Consider the following 23169-nt stretch of genomic DNA (forward strand, 5'->3'; position numbering starts at 1 on the left):
CTTCTCCTTGATATCTTTCATTTGCTGACTTAGATTTGGTGTGCTGTATTCCGTATTGTTTGCAAAACAAATGGAATTCTCGTGAATTAAATGGAGGTCCATTGTCTGATCGCAATTTCATTGGAATCCCGTGACAGCTAAATGTAGCTTTCATAGCATTGACGACTGCTGGTGTTGTAGTGGATTTCAGTTCAATCGCGTCAAAGTATCTAGAATGATAGTCCACTATCATAAGGTACTTCTTCTGTTCAAAGTCAAACAAATCACATCCAACTTCCCCATAAGGAATCTCAGGTGTATTCGTTGGCTTAAGTGGTTCACGACTTTGTTTGTTTTGGTACGTGGCACATTTTGAACAGTTTCTGACTTCCTCTTCAATAGCTGTATTCATGGCGGGCCAATACATGACTTCTCTTGCCCTCTGTTTGCATTTGACAATTCCTAAATGTGACTCATGAATCAGTTTCAGCATGTGGGTTTGTAGACTTGGTGGTATAACGATTCTCAATCCCTTGTAGACTATGCCATCTGTGACTGATAAGAGATCTCTAGAATCCCAATACTCTCTAACACTAAGGGGTGTTTCGGATTTGATGTCTGGCCATCCTTGTACTATTATGCTACATAGGTCTGACAATTCTAATTTGGTACGTTGGGCTATGTCCAAGTAGCGATCTGGAGTAACGTCTAGCATATCGAACATATTGATGTTTTCTAGAGTCTCCATTTCTGGATCAGCTTCAGGTAGGTACTCTCTGGATAGAGCATCAGCGACTGTTATATCCTTTCCTTTACGGTAACGGACTTTTAGGTTGTACCACTGAAGCCTCAGCAGCATTTTCTGCAACCTCATTGGTGCGGATGCTAGTGGTTTTTGGAAGATCATTTCCAGTGGCTTATGGTCATTGTAGACAATAGTTTCTTTTCCAAATATATAACAATGGAATTTTGTTGCTGCATGAACAATGGACAGCATTTCTTTTTCAATCTGCGCGTAGCGCTTCTCTGTGTCTGTGAGCGAGCGAGATGAGTATGCGACAGGGCGTCCTGCTTGGATTAGAACTGCACCGAGTCCATCCTTAGATGCGTCACATTGAATCTCTACCGGCTTGTTTACATCGTAAAACGCAAGCACAGGTTGTCTACTACAGAGTCTTTTAAGTTCCCTGAAACAGTTTTCCTGCTCGTGATTCCACGCGAATTGTGTTTCTGCTTTCACAAGAACTCTTAGTGGTGCATCCACTTGACTTAAGTTCGGTATAAATTTGGCCAAATACTGAACCAGTCCTAGGAAGCGTCTCACTCCTTCCTTATCCTTTGGCCTTGGCATGTCAACTAGAGCTCGGACTTTGCTCGGATCTGGCCTAACACCATTCTCTGTAATCAAGTGTCCTACATACGAGACCTGCGGCTGTCTGATTTCACATTTGTCATAGTTAAGCTTCAGATTATACTGTGTAGCTCTTTCAACGACTTTTCTGAATATCTGGTCATGCTGTTCTACATCTCTTCCTCCAATAAGTATGTCATCCATCACTGCTGCTGCACCTTCTATCCCTTCAAGCATCTGATCCATGATATGCTGAAAGATTTCGGGAGCGGATTTGATGCCAAATGGAAGACGAAGCCATCTGTACCTTCCTATTGGAGTATTGAAGGTTGTTAGGTATGATGATTTCTCATTCAGCTTAATTTGGAGGAATCCTGACTTTGCGTCTAGCTTGGAGAAAACACGTGCATTTGGTATGTTGGAAACAATATCCTCGACTGTTTTCATTGGATGATGAGCTCGTTTGACAACTTTGTTCAGGTCGGACGGGTCCAAACAGATGCGAATCTTGTCGTTCCTCATAGATACGACCATCGAACTGACCCATTCAGTTGGGCTATTTACTTTTGTGATGTAGCCATTCTGTTCCATTTCCTTAAGCTTATCTATGATCCTTGGTTTCAGTGATGCTGGCTGTCTACGAGGTGCATGAATAACTCCTTCTGCGTCCGGATCTATCTCAATGTTGTGTTCTCCAGGCAGGGTTCCTGAAGTTTTAATGAGCTCGGGAAAGTCTTTGAACTTGGATTCTGGTTGATTATCGATCCCGATATCCAGGTTCTGTATCCTTTCAATCAGATTTAGTTTTTCTGCAACATCACCACTGATAATGTTCTCCTGTTCCAACTCTACTATTTCAAACTGCACATTCACCTGCTTTCCCTTATGTTTGATTGGAAGGTCAACACTATATAAGGGACGGATCCTATGGTTAGTGTAGGATTTGAGAACTTTTGTACTCTTGCGAGTCTGTGCGTGAGATCCAAGAGAGTCGAACACTGATTTCACAATAATTGAAGACTTTGCCCCGGTGTCTATTCTGAATTTCACAGGCTTACTGTTGATGGTTGCTTTGACTACCCACTTGTCATTAGCCACAGAACTGTCATCTTGTGCACTGTATATGTGAAGTACTCCTTCGTCTGAAGAACTGGTTTCACTATTTGTCTCCTGTAGTGTATTAACTCCTCTTGTACGTTTCCGGCATGCGGCTATCCAATGGTCCTTTTTATGACAATATTTGCACGTTGATCCGATTGCCGGACACTGACCTGATTTTGCATGGCCTTCTGTAGGGTCAAGCCCACACCTACTACACTTCTCACTTTTGGCTTTGGGTACATAAGGCTGTTTCTTGTGTCTCTTTGTTTTGTGACGAGGTTTGTGCTGATACACCTTTTTATGTACGGCTTGTACTTGTGAAACCTGTTGAGTGACAGTTTGATCCTCACTTCCTCGAATGAGTTTAAGTTGTTTCTGTGAGTTTTCATACTGAGGACCAATGCTGAGAGCTTTTGCAAGTGTAAGGTCACCACCTTGATCCAAAAGTCTTTCTTGTACCTTCACATGTCTGACTCCTGCTATTATAGCGTCTATCAGGACATCATCGGGGTTTGTGTATTCACAGTCCATAATGATAAGCTTCAAGTCTTTAACAAAGCATAGGCGCTCCCCATGTAATTCTGTAAATGACGTATGATAAGTATATATAGGTCTACCCCTCTATAGTATAAAATATCCAAGGCCAGCAAGTGGGCGCCATTGTGGATTTCGCCTGGGACCTCTGACTGACTTACTTCGAGGGTTTCTGGGGTATACTGGGCTGTTCATCAGCATCGGGTACTCTAATTTATTGAAATAAAATATTTGCAATCTTTTATCCAGCACCATTCCGTCGCTTTCTCTTGTTTTCAAACATTTTTCAATTACTCCGTCACACATAGCTGATCTCGGCCGGAAGAAGTCGATTTCGTCGATTTTCAACAACTCGTACGAAAATAACTTTCGGTAGTTTGACAATATTTAGTGGGGGAAAGTACATAGGCGCTTGGTTTCAGGATGATGTATTTTGTGTATGATGTGTTTTTTTGGTGTATCTGAATACCCTCATTAAAATAAAAATGAAAATTCGCTTCTTTTCATTTCCATTTTTTTCCACACAATACTAGTACATTTTCCTTCATATCACAATAATATGGTATGAAGTGTGGGAGGGGGGGGGGGGGGGTGTGACAACCAACCTTTCAATGCACATTTTCAATAGTAAAGGTAATGTTGGGGAAAAAAAAGCAGGGGTGGGCAGCCCACCTTCCCCCTGTTGCTACGTGCCTGTCTCATACAGACTTGTGTAGAGAAAATAAATCAATTAGAAAAATCAGTACCTCTCTCCGAAATACTATTTTTTATTTTCTCAAAGAGTATGACAGGGGCTTGAGTACAGAAAACAAAAAAAAAAATGTACCTTAGAGAGAAAAAAAAATCTCCGAGGAATATGGCATTTTTAAAACGTGCTAATTTCAGCGAATTTTCATTTTTATTTTAATGAGGGTATTCAGATACACAAAAAAACACATCATACACAAAATACATCATCCTGAAACCAAGCGCCTATGTACTTTCCCCCACTAAATATTGTCAAACTACCGAAAGTTATTTTCGTACGAGTTGTTGAAAATCGACGAAATCGACTTCTTCCGGCCGAGATCAGCTATGTGTGACGGAGTAATTGAAAAATGTTTGAAAACAAGAGAAAGCGACGGAATGGTGCTGGATAAAAGATTGCAAATATTTTATTTCAATAAATTAGAGTACCCGATGCTGATGAACAGCCCAGTATACCCCAGAAACCCTCGAAGTAAGTCAGTCAGAGGTCCCAGGCGAAATCCACAATGGCGCCCACTTGCTGGCCTTGGATATTTTATACTATAGAGGGGTAGACCTATATATACTTATCATACGTCATTTACAGAATTACATGGGGAGCGCCTATGTAACAAAGTTATCAAATGGTTCACTCTCACCTTGTTTTCTCTGTTTCACCTTGAATCGGGCTGCCCGTTTATTTTTCCTTGGGCTAACGTACGCCTCGAATTTATCGAGAATTTTGTTGGGTTTGTCCTCGTCTCCAGAGTCCCACTCAAATGTCTTGTACACTTCACGTCCTTGTTTACCGACCCAGATTCCAAGCCATCCTGCTCGATCTTTGTCCTTAGCAGATGTAAGTGGTCCTTTGAATACAAACTGTACATGCTGTTTAAAGCGACAGAATTCCTGATACATGTCTGGTGCTTCCCAGTCTAAATTTGGCGGGTCGAACTGTGCAGCGGCGGCCATCTTGAAATTTCACATTCACTGACCTGATATATCCGAGGTTTTTTGAAGAATGCGAATGGCTGCTTCTCTCGGAAACGGCAATAAACTGAAACGGAATGTTCTGAATGACTGCCCTGACACAGCTAGTACTTCTGACACCATGTAATGTCCGCCTGTATGCCCGAAACCTGAACTGCTAGGGATAACACATGTGTTCCATCAACAAGTTTATTAATAGAATAATTTGTATATCGAACCCGATCAAATAAACATATCAAGTAATCATATGTTACATTTTCTATAACATTTCTTTAAATATTTTTTTTCTAGGAAGACGGTAATCAAATGTTGTACATTTATGTCTGTATGGTTCGAGGACTTTAAAAGCTGCTCTGAACAGGCCCCTGACTTACACGTTTTTCTTCGTCTCTAAAATATTTTTTTTTTTTGCTTTTGACTAACTGGTATATTTTTAGAGGACCTTCATGATATATAAGTGTTGACCTGTGAAACTTGCGTCATAACAAATCCGTTTTTTTTTTTAAACTGTGACATGTATGTTTTTTTTTAACTTCAGATCGGATCGCATAACTGACTTAAATATTGAGAAAGTATAACTCTAACTTCGGATCGACTCTCATAATTTTGTTGTTATATATAGATGGGGCTGTATGTTGGACAATCTTCTATATATCAATTACATGTACGTGATTGTACTGTAGAAATATACATTTGAAAAAGCTGAATCATATGCCTTAACAATTTTCTCAGTTTTTCAGGTCATGTTTTTGTTAGTTATTACAAAATTTGAAATCTGACTTTTTAGAAATTACAGATTTAACATGCATATATCGAGTCTAAATTGCCTTTATACTACTACTTATATATTTATTCTCTCATTGCCCCCCCCTTTCCTTCTAATATTTTTTTTTTAAAATGAGGACATAATTAAGCAAAGAATATTGCATATGTAGTTGCATATTTACAAAAATAGGATAAATGGTACTCATCATTTACATTGATATACCATACTCTACAAAATCCTTGTGTCGTGTTCATAAATAAAAGCACAAGCTCCTGCCCCTGAATGCTGTCTCTTGGTAAGTGTTTTAAAGGCAAAGGTTGGATATTAAGTAAAATCAATTATCAAAACGAAATTAATGGAAACTAAAATATGTTTTGTTGTCGCTATAGTTTTCAAAGATTTGGGCTGAACTTAAGCGGTAAAATTGAAAGTGAATTTTTCTTAATAACAGACCTATCAATTATTTGTGATATTTTCTCGAAGTCAGCAAATCATAGGACTATTTGAACTTCACTGACATATTTTTAATTAATATCAGAAAAAAATGATCCGGACTTTTTCATAAAAAAGAAGAATAAATGTTTACAAAAAATTAAGCATATTTATATAAGTCAGAACGGCAATACAATACCAAGTTATTGCGTATAAGTAATTCATGTTTTTATTATGTAACGTCGCTATAACGTCGACGTCGCTACAAGAAAAAATTAAGAAAATATTACGTCAGCCGTATAAATGATGCATACTTTGAATACCTGTAAATCTGTAACGGAGCAAGATACACCCGTAATATTTACAGGTTATGTTCACCTAAGGTTCTACATCACTTTTCAAGAAAAAAGTCATTTTCGAAAATTTTTGACATAAGGGGGGTTTTTGCTTGGAACGGCTCATTTTATCAACCTCTTTAAACCCAAACTTAATCGCAAATGATTTTGTATATTTTATATTTTGAAATTTCATTTGTATAATGTGTGAAAATAAGTGCAAGATTTATACATTAACAATATTACGCCAACTTAACGCTACCAACATCTATTATGACGTCACAATGAACTTTATGCTTTTGACGTTACCAGGTAACCTACTTGACATTTGTATAACTGCCTGAAGAGCCGAACATGGCGAAAGCGCTTGCAGTACAGTAAATGTTTTGTGATATTTTTGGATTTTTACTTTTAAATATATATATATATACCTGTGGGAAAGGGAAATTTAAATTATTTCCATTTTATAAAATGCACAATGACTGTGAAATATCCAGAGTAGCAAAGGAGGACTACTTCATTAAACTATTTAACCCAAAACTTAACAGAAAATAATTACTTCAGTTTTAACTTAAGTTATTTTCTACTTGTTTTTTGGTTTATTTAAGTGATTGTAACGGTGCGAATTATAATGCTACCTTTTAACGTTATTATGACTTCACAATGGACAATACTTGACGTCGTGCTTATGAACGTTACTAAGCAATTTTATATTTAGGGAATAACTATCTCCTAATTTGGTATTTGCGACCGTTAATGCTGATTTAACGGTCGCAAACTTAGTTTTACCGGCGACGCGTAAGCGGAGCCGGTAAAACGGATGTTTGCGACCGTTAAATCAGCATTAACGGTCGCAAATACCAAATTAGAAGATCAGTTATTCCCATTCTAATGCAATCCATGCATTTTGTTTGATGTTTACGTCTTATTTTGATGAATTTTGTTACATGAAATACGTCACGGAGCATTGTGTTTTTGCGTCGCGCTATTATGACGTCACAATGAAAAAGCTTTCACGCTCGTTAATGCTCGTTTTACTGCTTCAAACATCAGTGCATTAGCCAATAAAAAAGTGTTTAACAAAACAATTGCATTAGAATTAACTTTTAACTGTCTGAAGAGCCATTAGGCAGAAAGCGCTAACAGTAAAAATGATTTTCGAGATTTGTGATTTCTGACTTTTTTTCATTTGATATATTTTACTGTACCAAAACACTGGATTTTTCTTATATATATATATATATATATATATATATATATATATATATATATATATATATATATATATATATATACATTTAAAAAAGAAAAAAACGAAAACACAAGTTGTAAAACGTTAGCGCTAACGTTTTACAACTTGTGTTGTCGTTTTTTTCTTTTTTAAATATTCATTGCCGGACACTGTGACTATTATATAATTTATTATTATATACAAACTTTGGATATATATATATATATATATATATATATATATATATATATATATATATATATATATATATATATATATATATATATATATATATATAAAGCACTAAAATGACCAGCGACACGAACAATAAAAAAATTGTCAAATTTTCGGGACGCCCTGTCCCTTCCTCAGGACAAAGAAAAAAGTTAAAAGGTCATAAGAACAAAGGAAAAAGAAAAACAAAAACAACTAGTACTACTACTAAACAATATATATTTACAAACTTAGATATATGTTGAATTGGAAATGTTTAAGAACACCATAATTAAAGAAAGAAATCCGGACCGCTATGAAATGCGTCCGGTCTATCGGGTATGCTCGGGTGAAGTGCTATTTACATAATTGAACTTAGATTATGTTGATTTATTACGACAATCAGTAAATCGTACATTGTTTCATTCTCTCAATATGGTGTAACTATACTTGATAAAGACCAATCAAAGAAAAATCATACAGCAGGGATATTTTAAAATAAGAATTATGATCTATTATAAATTTTGAAATATTATAGGACTTTAAAACAATTTTAAAGAGGACTTTGATTAAAGAAAGAAATCCGGACCACTATGAAATATGTCCGGTCTATCGGTTATCCTCGGGTGAAGTGCGATTTACATAATTGAACTTAAATTATGCTAATTAACTACGACAATCAGTAAATCGTACATTGTTTCATTCTCTCAATATGGCGTAATTATACTTGATAAAGATAAAAATCATACAGCAGGGATATTTTTAAATATGAATTATGATCTATTATAAATTTTGAAATATTTAAGGTCTTCCGTTTCCAACGGAAGACCTTCTACTGATTCTGAAGATTAAGATTATTCTTATTATTCTTTTTTTTATTTTCTTCCTAGACGCCAACTTTGAGGCCTCATATCTCACTCGTTTCTCAATGGATTTTGCTCAAATTTTCAGACATTATAGACGGTAATAAACTCTTTCAGAATACTGTCTAAAATTTCAAAATTTCACTTCCGGTTTTGAGTTATTCCCCTTTATACGAAAAATTATAGGCTTTCATTTCCAGACAAAGGCTCAGATACCACTGGAGCTGGAGCATAAATTTTACGTGTTTTAGATAACAGAAGGATTGAAGTTGTGCACATCAGTTTTTGTTTTTCGATTTCTGTATTCAAAATGGCGCTATATAGGGGTCAAAAAATAGAACGCCTAAAAGAGCGAAAATTTACACATATTTTCCTTTTTATTTTGAAAACTAAAAATATTTTGTTAAGACATGTTGAACAAAAGTTGTGCATAATTGCAAGGGCTTTCATATAATACTATTCAAAAGGGGCTGACCCCTATGATTAGGGATTTAGGGAGCTTGAAAGTTTTTGCTTTATAACTCAAAAACGGTAAGTATTTCGATCTGGATTATACGAACAAAATTTTTCTTTGAAACCTTTTTGATCTGATGAGAATGTTTATTTGTTCGAATATACCGGGGATATTGCGTAACACGAAGTAGAAAGCAGGCCAGGTAAACAGGTGGCGTTTTTCAATCGGAAAGAAAATCAGACCTCTTCATGTATATAATTTACACAAACTTCCTATTAATAATATACCCTAATAACCCTATGGTATTTAATGTTAAATTTCTACTAAAATGTCTTTATACATGCTTTACGGTTCATTATTAAATTATTTATATAACAATTAGTTTTTCTTTTTTATGTATTATTAATTAGTTTTATAGTGAACACGTCTTCATCGGAATATATTAAATCTATCTTTCTACGTTAAATATAATTATAAGAAATTTTAAGCTTTATTAATCGAATAATTCACGATCATTTAGTTGATCTCCACGTTCGCCAGCCAAGATGTTTGTAACAGTTGCGTAATCAAAGGCGCCAATCCGACGCTGCCAATCGGGGTCACTTGTGTATACCAGCCACCTGTTGTAGTAAACAAAGCAAGTGTCTGTGATCGTGTTTAAAATCCATTGTGTACAAAGACCTATCAATTAATAGAAAATTGTGTTTTTAATTAATCGAATCAATAAGAATACGTCACCGATCTTACATTAAATCGCAATTCCTAACACTGGTGCATAAAATCATTTTGAATTTTGATAACTTTCTTTGGCCTGTTCACGCAAAATTATTTCTCTATTCCGTACGTGTTTATGTATTTTATCAAAATTGTAATTGAAAAGGGGCTTCGGCAAATAATTATAATTAGTGATGGAAGTCTTGAGATAGGTAATGTACTATATGTACGTTTTATTTTTACCATCACTCTTTTGTTTCTCCATTATTTTTTTAACGTGCGTGGTCAGAGAGAGCCGTAGGCATGTCGAATGTTAAAAACATCGTGTACTCCAACAGTGGAAATTGGCTTTGAAATCATGTCGCCTTTTTCATATAACTGAATGACGGGTATTTTTTTTTTTAGGTTTTTTTTTAGGTTTATAAATCCATAAACTTTAAAGGCGTAAAAATTTAACATAATTTATAAAACGGCTCGTATAATTTTTTAACATGGTATGTGTAAAAGTAATGCTTATTGCTACTTAGCTCACTCCATGGAGGCTAGTATACTGTTAGTATTTTGAACACCAATCACAATCATCAATTGGGATCATACAGGTAAATCTCAATTAACTTGTATATAAATTATACAAACATTGTCAATTAATTTATAAGTTAGACCTACCTGGTTACTCTTTTTTAGTATTTTTTAGAGACACATAACTTCTGATAATGACTTAATAATTACAGCTCTTCCAATTAAATGTATACCCGTGTTTTCAATCTTGGACACTTTCTTCTGCTTGATGTGCTTTGAATAAAACTTCGACCTCTTAATACGCTGTACTTAATTAAATACTTTCACTTCAATTATGTTAGTTTGAGTTGTCTCTCTTTGTTTTCGGTAAATATACCAGACATGCACGTGTGCCTAGCTATGTTTATAAAAAAAACATAAATAAATGAAGGGCACATTGCTCATGTATATATAGGTTATTTTAAAAAAAATTATACCATGCGCGGATCTAGAGGGGGGTCGGGGGGGGGGTGTAAAATGGGTATGAAAAGTCAAAGATTTGAGGCAAAGGAAGAAAAGAAGTCACCACTAACCCCCCCCCCCCCTTACGAAATAGGTTTTTTGACGTTAGGGGGAGTGTTTCTTTACGTTTTTTTTTTGCTTGTCAAGAAATTTCCGGGATATGATTTTTTTTTACCAAGTCGGACCCCCCTGGAAAAAAAATTCTGGATCTGCGCCTGTATACAATTCATTATGTAATTTGTTTGCATTGTTTATATTGTTATATCAAATTAACATGTGTTTAATAACTCTCTAACTCTCTCTTTCTTTCTCTCTCTTACAAGTTACATAGGGTTTTTGGACACGTTATTTGTACACGTAAATGCATTCAATGTGATCTGGAATTTTACGTCTGATGTTTTGAATTTTTACGGACATATTCAATTCGTAAAAGATCAACGTATAAAAATTTAAATCACCTTTTTTGACCCAATTTCGTAAAAATATACAGCAGTAAAAATTACCCGTTATATGGTATTTTATTTCACTCTATCTCATAGTTTGTTTTAATCAATCGTATTTGCTTGTGCATTTATTAATTTCAAGTTTTATGCCTGATGAAATCAGGTGCTTTGATCCTTTTCATGCCAGCACCTACTCCGACACAAGACCTTGATTTATCCAGTCTCATCCATAGGATCGGTCTCCACGCATCATTTCACAAGTCTCCAAATTTCAAATAAAAGATTCTCATTGAAACTTTGATGCTTCCACATGAAAATGGCCGGGCATATATTGTTTGTCATGTACGTCTTCCATTTTCCGTCTGTCCCTCTTCCCCGCTTTGCGTTTACCTCAGTTCAAAGCTCAATTTCAAAGAAACTATTCAATTTTTTTATATTAAACGTCCTATGCTGATAAACATTGATGAGAGCTATTTTCCTGCATCAACATATTTTAACTTTTACCTTTCCTTTGAACTTAATCTCACCTTTTATGAATTCTGTCTAAAGAGACCAATCAAGATAGTATCATCAAACTTCATGTGCCGATATGTACTGATATGTGCTGATACATACTATAGGCTAGCTACACGTTTGTAACTGCATAAACATTTTGTTTTACCTTTCTTTTGACCTTAACCTAAGTTTTCTCAGGTTAGTGTTTAACTCAGAAACATACCATTCAAGACTATAAGTATTCTTTTACTTCTTATGGTGATACATGCATTTTTTTTACTTTGACCTCTCCTTTCACCTTGATCTTACCTTACCTAATTCATTGAGTATTAAGCTCAGTTTTGAAGAAAGCATTCATATTTTTACTCAACTTCATATGCTGATACACTGTACACACTTATGAGAGCTATCCAAACCTTAGTGTATAACAAATGTTCTAACTACTGTGCCAAACGGGCGACCTTCAGTTTTGAAGAATCCATTCAAGACATTTTTATACAACTTTAGTATCCTGATACAGTTTGATCTTGAACTTTCCGGTGACCTTGACCTCACTTGTCTTTAATTTGAAATTTGCATAGTATTAAAGAAACCATTTGAGATATTTTATTGTAAGCTTATGCCTAAATGCATTATCTGAACGGAATTTCCATTTTTAAGATTTCAATTTTTAAGAAACTATTCAAGATATTCTCAAAAACGTCATACACTCATATTTAAGAATAAATCATCATGTAAATCATAGTTTTGAACCTAATAAATTCTTTCGATTCGATATATGCTCAATAAAAATTTGAGTGAACATATCCAGTCTTTTGGACGAGTCACTGTTACTGACAGAGAAACTTTAAATTCTCAACCGTATTTGTACCAGTGAAACATTGCTCATATAATGCAGGGTGGGACATGAACTTGTTTTAAGTTCTAGGTCACTTAAGATAAGATGTTTTGGTTGGATATGAACTAAAAGAATATCTAAAAAAAAACATACGTGAACTTTTCCACTCGGTAACACGCAGAGAATGTATTTTTATAACAGAGTTTGTCTTTGCTTGTTGCAAGGTCATTTAGAAAGTTCAAGGTCATGCACATAACATTCTTTTACAGTCTTTTTCCTGGCAAAACATTGTAAGTTGCTTCCTCAACAAACCTTTGGGTTGTTTACTTAAAATTTTTATAATGGTTTGATCTAGACTCAAGGTTACGTCTTCCTTTCCGTAGCTCCAACGGAAGACCTATTCGTTGCTTTGCAACGAGCTCGGCTCTAGTTTAGGACTTATTATCGGGAAAAAATAATCAACAAGGACTTAAAGAATTCATAGTTATGTTGGTTGTTCGAGAGTTGGTGACGCAAATTAACTGTAGAGTTAACACTAAATTTAGAGAATAATCCTGTATAGTATCTTCAGGAATTGGGTCGAGTTTACGTTCATTCTGGTGAAGTCATTCAGTTTGCTAATGCCATTAGGGTGGAATGATTTCAGTCTGTGCATCCAGAACTTTTCCTTGGTTTTTCTCTGAGCGTCTGTCCATTTTGGGTTACGGTCAATCGCCATTACTGTCATGTCTTCCCATTTGTGACCTTCAAGGTTGAAATGTTCTCCAACAGGTTCATTGAGTTTTTGGTCCTATTAGTCGAACGGTGGTTATTGACTCTCCTGCGGAGATCTCCTGTTTCACCAATATACTGCTTGGAGCAAACTTTGCAACTGATGAGATAAATGCAGTTGTCAGTATGACAGGTCAAATTCCCTAGTATTTTGTAGCTGCGGCCTCGACGTCACATCTTTGTACACCAATATTCCGCAAGATGAGGGTATCGAAGCCTATAGAGAAGTCTGGGATAGTAGATCAATACAAGTTCCTTCTACCAAATCCCTTGCTAAGCTCCTTGAACATGTTCTCAAGTTCAACAACTTCATGTTTAATGGAGAACATTACCTGCAAGTTAATGACACTGCTGTGGGTACGATATAACCTCGCAAGAAGGATATGCACCATTGTGAGTAATACCAATATCAGGGATATTCGACTGGAGGAATTAAAATTGTATTTATTAAACCAAAAATATCCAGAACAATTTGTAGATTATAGTATAAAGAAAGCCTAGAAGTGCGATAGAAATCAGTTACTTTTGAACATACGACGTGCGAACGACATTGAATTAATTCCATTTGTGCACACGCATTACCCGAGAAATTAAAACGTAAGTTCAATTATTTATGAATTGAACAACGTACTTAGAGAGGACGAACAAACGAAAAACGTTTACAAGAATTGTCGTTTTATCAACAGTAAACGGCAACCAAAAAACCTAAATAGAATACTTTGTTCTTCCAAATTTAACCACCATACTAATACAGTCTCTAAGTGTAAGAACCCTCGATGCGGTACATGTGAATACATTACAGAAGGGACCAGCTTTAATTTCAGTGGGCGTGAATTAATTTAGAGTTAAAGAAAACATGTCATGCGATACAAAAAATGTCATTTATGTACAATTGCCAATGCAAATTCATTTTGACATAATAACCAGTTTATGGAATTTTTCGTTCATTAACATTTTCGTGTACTATCAAGAATATTTACATTTCCAATGTCTTTGTCTGAGATAAAATTACCAATTGTAAATGTAATTGATTTCCTCATGAATGTTTTGGCACGGTTCCAAAAAAAAAAAAACCACGTGCAGGGCGGGACAACACCTAGAGAGATGCAGGCGTGGATTGGCAGAATCAAAGCAAGTAAATATAAGGAATAACTGTCTTATTTTTCAAATTCATGAAGATGATCAATGGATTGGCTTGTGTGATAATTTTATGCATAAACGCCTTCGGCGTTTATGCAAATTATCACACAAGCCAATCCATTGATCACTTCATGAATTCGAAAAATAAGACAGTTATTCCTTAAATATATATATACACGAAGGCGTTTATGCAAAAAATTTTCACACAAGCCAATCCATTGATCATCTTCATGAATTTGAAAAATCTGACAGTTATTCCTTATATTTACATGCTTTGATTCCGCCAATCCACGGGCTCCAAGCCTACTTCTCTCTAGGTGTTGTCCCGCCCTGCACGTGTTTTTTTTTTGGAACCGTGCCAAAACATTCATGAGGAAATCAATTACATTTACAATTGGTAATTTTATCTCGGACAAAGACATTGGAAATGTAAATATAATATATATATATATATATATATATATATATATATATATATATATATACTGAAAGGAAAAAGATTCGCTGGGTAGCATAATATTCGAAAACTTTTTGACCGCATGACGGAAAATGACAAAAATTGGTCAGACGAGAAATTTAGTTACTATGCACCAAAATCCGTGTTCAGAATTACTCAACCGTAAAATGTATGACGTCATGTAGGGAAAACGGTAAAAAGCTCAAAACACGTGCAATATGATAACGACGAGTTTGTCAACAAATCTTGTTGCACCATTTGATGCACCTGAGGTATACACATTGTTTTTCAATATTTAGAGACGATATGAATTCCTTGCAATCTTGGTAAAGTTTACGGAAGTTCAGTGGGGTCTGATTTTCGAATTCCCTAATTATTGAAAAAGGCAACAGTGGGTAACTGAACAGTTTCTTGTAAATTTTACCCCATAAAACTTGTTACCCGTTCTCAGAGAGGGCCTGGAATAGTTTTAAGTCAACCGTGACGATGACGTTAACGCGAAACAGAGCCATGTTACGAGCGGGTTATTCGTCCTGCCGCCACTTAAATCGCAATCTTACTACCACAAAATCCGCCTTTTATACAGTAGACTATTCTAGTCATTGCATTCACACACAAAATAAAAGAAAACAATTCTGCAATTTGGTATTTTGAGCATGTCAACTTACTTTTGTATTCCTCTCACTCGCGCATGCGTGCGTTCCATGACTAATTTTTTGGCGTGGTTACCGATGCCCAATATAGCCAAGGTTTAAAAGATAATCACTCTGATTAATTCCATGCAAAGGAAAAATAACGCTCATGACAAATGTGCAGGAGAGACATTGAAGATAATGAGTATTTGCGATTTTCACTTTTGGGGGGTATCGTCATATGACCTTCAATAACTCAAGAATTATTAGACAAAATCGCATGAAATTTTTGTTATATTCACCTCAAAAGTTTACCCTTCTTTTTCCTTTCAGCATATATATAACAAATTTATGTGAATAAATAGTTTATGCATGATGACAAGGACACATGTATTTGTTTACATTGACTTTAGCATTGTATTGAAGTATTTTTAGTTCAAGCATACGCACTTTAACTATATGCATATTCGCTGGTCAGCGCATGCGCAATCATTCCACTTTATGTAAACATCCACAATATTTTTACTGTCTGAAAAGGGATGTTTTATATGCTTGTGTGTCATAAATAACGATCTATGAATGACTATACCAACATGATAGCAGCACTAAGGATACACAGCGTAGGATTCCATAGGTAAATGCTTACAATTTAGCGCTATTTGCGTGAAAAAACGATAGCGTCGGTTCAAGGTTCACTCAGTGCAACCCTAACAAAAAAATACTATAGTAAACTAAAGTTAACTATAGTTTACTATAGTTAACTATAGTAAATCAAAGTTCCAAAGTTTTCACTATAGTATATCAAAGTTCCAAAGTTTTCCAAAGTAAATCAAAGTTCCAAAGTTTTCACTACAGTGAATCAAAGTTCCAAAGTTTTTACTATAGTAAATCAAAGTTCCAAAGTTATTACTATAGTTAATCAAAGTTCCAAAGTTTTGACCATAGTAAATCAAAGTTCCAAAGTTTATACCATAGTTAATCAAAGTTCCAAAGTTTTCACCATAGTATATCAAAGTTCCAAAGTTTAAACCAAAGTAATTCAAAGTTCCAAAGTTTTTCCCATTATAAATCAAAGTTCCAAAGTTTATATCAAAGTATTAAAGTTTTTTTATGTTTTTAATAAGTTTTTTAAAATTATTAATCTGTTTTAATGGTGATGATTTTGGTTTGTTTGGGTTGATTTTTGTTGTTCATCTCAATTTAAATATGCAAAGTAATTTATTTAAATGCATTATTTACATTGAACGGTAGAAAAAACGGATTTTTTTTTATCTTATAGTATTTTTTTCTCCATAAATAATAATAAATATTGCTTTTTTATCGGTGCAAGGACAATTCATTCATTATAATTCATTTCTTGTACTTTGTTCTTTTAGGGGACGATTCGGGTTTTTTTAATCGTTCATCGAAGCTGTAATAAATCTTATTCTTGACATTTCATAAAATGTACGAAATGAGAATCAAAACCATAATTCCACGGGTTTTATAGTACTTAATCAAAGTCCCAAAGCTTTCATTATAGAAAATCAAAGATCCAAAGTTTTCACCATAGTAAATCAAAGTTCCAAAGTTATTACCATAGTAAATCAAAGTTCCAAAGTATTAACTATAGTAAATCAAAGTTCCAAAGTTTTTACCATAGTAAATCAAAGTTCCAAAGTTTTTACTATAGTAAATCAAAGTTCCAAAGTTTTCACTATAGTTAATCAAAGTTCCAAAGTTTTCACCATAGTAAATCAAACTTCCAAAGTTTTAACTTTGGAACTATAGTTAACTATAGTAAACTATAGTTTACTATAGTTTACTATAGTATTTTTTTGTTAGGGAAATGGCGCGCAGTGACGCTAAAGTATAAACAAACTGTGTTTACAGAATATTCTATGGTATTTCTCATAGTCAAAATCTGGACAAATTAATTTTTCTCCCTCAATTTGTGTCCACTTTACTGTGATATTTTTGCGAGTGAACTTATTCCTACTATATTGTTGCTGACAATGTCAACTTTGATAGTTGAAGACTCGCATGTGAAAAGACTGAAGTCATTCATAGGAGCCGACCGTCCAGCCGAAGCTGTTTTCAACATCTCCGGATTAAAAGAAGTGAATTACTTTGGATTAAGCGGAGGACTTATTAACAAGGGTCACCATTTATCTGTCATTTTATCTGCAGTTAGACGCTACAACCCGCAGCATCTCATTGTGTTTATCGGGGGTAATGACCTAGATTCGCGTGACCCAGATTATAGTTCTGAGTGTGTGGTGTCGAAACTGACTGCATTTTTAACGCAGCTAAAACGAGGATTTAATCTGAAAACAGTGACAGTGTTAAGCTTCATCACGAGGTTCCTGACTAGAAACATAAACAATACAACTTACAACCAGAGGGTCAAAGAAGCTAACGCTCTTCTTAAAGATTATTGTTTCTCAAATAGTTTAGTGTTTTGGAGACTAAGGGGTTTTTCCGAAAGCCGCGACCCAATTTTGTGCGATGGCGTGCATCTCAATAGTTTGGGGTATCATAAACTTTGCAGACAGATCAGAGGCGTGCTATTGGCTCAACACAGACAGGGACCTTCATTTGCAGCAAAACAGCATTGAAGACAGGGGCTTCTGGCTGTAATATTGCTGTCCAAATAACTTTTTAAAACAATTTAGATCATAACACAATGGATAATCATTTTACACACATTAAACGTTTGTTTTACTTACATGTATATGTGTAAAATGTGTTAGTATTTTTAAAATTATAATATCATTTAAGGATGAACAATTTATCACAGTCAAAGCACTATTATTGTATGCCTGTTAAATTACCTGGGCCAATATGTTCTTTATTTTTTCAGTTATAGATGTATATTTAGAGCAACAGAAAAGAGTGTTCCAAACATTTGTATATATTTGTCCGGACACAGGTAACTGCTTTGTTCCTAATATTTCATCAAAAATTTCAGCACATACAGTCATACGTTAAGCTTTAGTGCTATGCAATTCCAAGTATATTCGCATTATGTGCAATGTATTTCATAACGCCTGAGTGCTATGTTATATTATCAGTATACTTGCATTATGTGCAATGTTTACACTAAGCCTCAGTGCTATGTAATGTTATTCTCAGGACACTTGCATTATGTATATTTAGTGCAAAAGAAAAGAGTGTTCCAAACATTTGTATATATTTGTCCGGACACAGGTAACTGCTTTGTTCCTAATATTTCATCACAAATTTCAGCACATACAGTTATACGTTAAGCTTTAGTGCTATGCAATTCCAAGTATATTCGCATTATGTGCAATGTATTTCATAACGCCTGAGTGCTATGTTATATTATCAGTATACTTGCATTATGTGCAATGTTTACACTAAGCCTCAGTGCTATGTAATGTTATTCTCAGGACACTTGCATTATGTGCAATGTTTACACTAAGCCTCAGTGCTATGTAATGTTATTCTCAGGACACTTGCATTATGTGCAATGTTTACACTTAGCCTCAGTGCTATGTAATGCTATTCTCAGTATACCTGCATTATGTGCAATGTTGATATGAAGCACTAATTCTATGATTTTTCAGTACCTTTAGCCTCAATTAGTCAGTGCTATGTTATGTTCGGTATACTTGCAAGTGCAATGTTTACAAAAGCCTAAGTGCTACGTAATTGCCATTCATATTATGTTGACATAAAGCCTAAGTGCTATGCTGGCCACAATATTCTAGCATGATGTGCAATGTGAACATGAAGCCAATGTGCTATGTTATTCTGGTATAATTTGCTGGTTATAGGTGCATTGCTCACATAAACCTTAGCTAACTGCTATGTGTAATTTGCATTTATCTGCAATGTGGAAAATGCATAAAGTAAGCCGTAGGGCTATGATATTCTCACTTTATTTGCATAATTTTCTACGTTTATGCAATGCCTCTGTGCTATGTTATGCCCAGTATATTTGCAAGGAAGTTTAAGCCTGAGTGCTATATATTGTACACTAGTACAATGACATATAAAGCTCAACGTCATGTAATTAATGGTTGAACTGACTAAGCGTTAAAGCTACTTATGAGGTTAAGAATTCAACCAGACAACATTAAATCTGATTCTTCTTATTGTACTTTATATTTTTAGCTTCTACCACATGCCGTCAACACCTAAGAGGAGAAGGAGGAGCAAAGGAGCATCGGCCCAAAACAGCGATGGTAATCAGATTCCGCCCACGGCAGGAATGCCGCAGAGGGACCAAGATGACATGATTAAATCATGCATGGCTGCCATTCTGCCAACCATTGAGGACACCTATAAACGCTGTATGGCGGATAACTACAACAGGAACAATCAAACAACTGGACAAACATCTGCCACAGAAACGCAGCCCGAGCAGCCATCACAACCCAAACCTTCGGAACCAGTCTCCTCAGAGTCAGTCTCATTGGAGTCAGTATCGCCCAACCCTCCACTCATTGAGGAAATCATAACGCAAGGTAAAACCACATTAACCCAACCTACAAAAGAGGGGGACCCACACCCAGCAACCGGCCTGACATTGGGGGTTGATGTTAAGATAAGGGCAAAAATTCATGCCAACGAGTTTGTAAAATTTTCTACTCTATTGCCGAAAGACCTCGATTATGAGGAAACTGAAAGTTTAAGTCAGTAGACAAAGATGGGCAGTTAATCTTCGTTAAATCAAACGACAAAGGCCCGCTGAAAACAATTCACAAATGGTTGGAGGCTTTCCACATATTCGTCGCGATCTATGCAGAGAAATCCCCCCTTTAAATCGTCAAACTGATGACATATGCACAAACAGTACAAAAAATCGCGGATTCTTTCGGGGACCAAGCGGCCTTACTCTATGATGAAAAATTTCGGCGTTGGTGCGAAAAGGAACCCTCCTCATGTGACTGGGACAAGAAAAAAAAAATATAGAGTTGTATTAGGAGGCATTAGTTTCTGGGTTAGACTTTAAATTTAATAACAAAAAGCAGCCCTTTCGTGCCCAACCCATTCAGCGTAACTAATCCTATTCCTACAACAATCTCGGCTCGTGCAACAAAATCAACTGCCCCCACCAGCATGTCTGTCAGTACTGTTCTGGAAAGCACCCTCGCCAACAATTGTACAAAACAAGTTTTCTCAAAACATTACGCTAAAAAACCTACAAGCACATCCAACAAACCATCATCCTTGTCTACGTAAAAAGGATAAAATGATCATAACACCGATTAGAGTCGATAAACTGTCTAGTTATTTTGAGGGCTACGGTTCAGCTTTGACTTCATTTCTTATACAAGGGTTTACTTTCGGTTTTAAAATCCCATATCAGGGTCAATGTGCATTTCGGATATCGAGAAACCTCTCGTCTCTTAAGGGTAATAATGAAATTCTTCATAGTAAGCTCATAAGTGAAATGAGCGTAAACCGTATCGCTGGACCTTATCTTAGCCCTCCATTTCCAAATATTTAGATATCACCCTTAGGATTGGTGCCCAAAAAAGCAGCTGGGGAATTTCGATTGATCCATCATTTATCTTACCCTGAAGGAGATTCAATTAACCATAACATTCCTAAAGAGTTCTATACAGTTCAATACCAGTCAGTAGACACCGCCATCGCAATAATCAAGGAATTGTGAAGGGGTGCTTTGTTAGCCAAAACAGACCTTGAAAATGCTTATAAACAGATCCCTATTCACCCGGATGACTTTGAACTGTTAGGTTTCATGGTGGACAATAAGTATTATTTCGACAAAACCTTACCCTTTGGCCTAAGTTATTCTTGTAACCTTTTTGAAAAATTCAGCTCAGCCCTTCAATGGATCCTTGAATCAAAATTTTCAGTTTTGCATTGTGTACACATCTTGGACAATTTTCTTTTCATAAGTCTACCTAACTTCTCAAAATGTTACAGAGTTCTACTAGCTTTTTACCAACTAGCTAAAGGCATTGGCTGCCTATCAAATCGGCAAAAACTGTTTACCCAACAACTACCCTCACATTCTTGGGTCTTGAAGAAGATGGAAATCAGATTACCTTTGGATAAATTAACACAATTAAAGGCAGAAATCAAAAAAATTCAAACAAAGCATTCTGCAACGTTGAAAGATACTAGAATTGGAGTCCTTGATTGGTATGCTGAATTTTGCGTGTAATGTCGTACCACCTGGTCGCACTTTCTTGAGACGTCTCATCGACCTAACGATTGGCCTTAAGAAACCATACCATTATCGTCGTCTTAACTTACAGGCACAGGCTGACTTGCGTGCCTGGGGTGTGTTTTTGGAACATTTTAACGGCAGGGCCTTTTTTCCATCCGGTATAACTCATTCTTCCTCTTCACTGCATTTCTTCACCGATGCAAGTAACATAGGATTCGGATGCACTTTTCGTACAAAGTGGTTTTACCATGAGTTCACCGCAGATTGGTTAAAATACCATATTTCAAAACGAGAATTCCTACCTATTGTCATTGCATTAGAGATTTGGGCCCTTTCTTTGGAAAACTGTACAGTTGTTCTACATTTGGACAACATGGCTGTTGTGCACGTTATAAACAAAAATACCTCAAAAGACCCCCATCTTATGCAACTGATGCGCCGTCTTACGGTTCTTTCACTTAAACACAATATCCATTTCCAGGCCAAACATATACAAGGAATATCTAATACAGCTTCTGACTTACTCTCTCGTTTGCAGGTGAAGAAATTTCGGGCACGCTTCCCTCATATGGACAGCGGACCAACACCAGTCCCCTCAAGTTTAGTGAAGATCTGACCTGTACAGCTGACCTATTGGTTCGAAGTTCTTTATCACCGTCGACTCTATTGGCTTACAAATCAGCCTTTTCATCATACAAATGCTTTATTGAACAGACTTTCGGGAACCAAACATCCCCACTTCCACCTTGTGTGCAACACCTATCACTTTTTGTTGCTCATTGCTACCAGAAAGGTTTTGCCGCATCTACCACTTCCACACTAGTATCCTCATTGAGTTTCATCTTCCAACTCGGAAACTATTCAGATATAACACAGCATTTCATCATCCGCAAAATGCTACAGGGATACCGTAAATCCAAACCAACAACTGACCCAAGGCTTCCAATAACCCCAGTTGTGTTGAGGAAACTCATTCAGGCTTTGGATTTCACCACTTCATCGGATTTCACAAAATCACTTTGGCGTGCCATGTTTACCCTTGCATTTTGTGCCTTCTTACGAGTCGGGGAAATAACGAAAACACACACTACAACTCAACATTTTCCACTCTTTGGAAACGTTACGGTAGGGAGCGACAGTCCACAGAACAGGTTCATTGACATAAATATACCCCACTTCAAACACTCAAAGGCAAACACAACAACACTCCGCTTGAAACAAAATAATAAGGACCCTTTAGTGTGCCCATACAAAGCTCTGCTGCATTACCCGAACCTCAGAAAGCATTGTTCCCATGCAGAACCTTTGTTTTCTTTTATGGATGGTTTGCCTATTTCTCGCCAGTACTTTACTCAGCAGTTGCGATCGGCTTTACCTTTCTGTAACCTTGACTTACAAAGTTACAACACTCATAGTTTCCGCATTGGTGCCGCCACTACAGCTGCCTCACTTGGATTCTCCGAACAAAGTATGGGCAGATGGAATTCGTCTGCTTTCAAAAAGTGTATTAGAATTCCAACTCTAAAATTTTAAGAG

The 23169-nt window shown here is 35.9% G+C and overlaps 1 protein-coding gene across 1 annotated transcript; it reads left to right on the forward strand.

The window, feature by feature from the left end:
* Positions 1–17479: 17479 nt before the first annotated feature.
* LOC134243436 (uncharacterized) lies at positions 17480–23101 on the forward strand (the record flags this gene model as incomplete). The annotated part of the gene is made up of 3 exons (XM_062725681.1): positions 17480–17826; positions 19605–19957; positions 22172–23101. Coding segments are annotated over exons 1-3 (1630 nt in total), but the record flags the coding sequence as incomplete, so codon positions are not given.
* Between the last annotated feature and the right edge of the window lie 68 nt (positions 23102–23169).

The sequence above is a fragment of the Saccostrea cucullata genome, unplaced genomic scaffold (genome assembly GCF_032062105.1).
Source record: "Saccostrea cucullata isolate Sc308-1 unplaced genomic scaffold, CSIRO_AGI_Scuc_v1 ctg2515, whole genome shotgun sequence".
Taxonomy (NCBI): domain Eukaryota; kingdom Metazoa; phylum Mollusca; class Bivalvia; order Ostreida; family Ostreidae; genus Saccostrea; species Saccostrea cuccullata.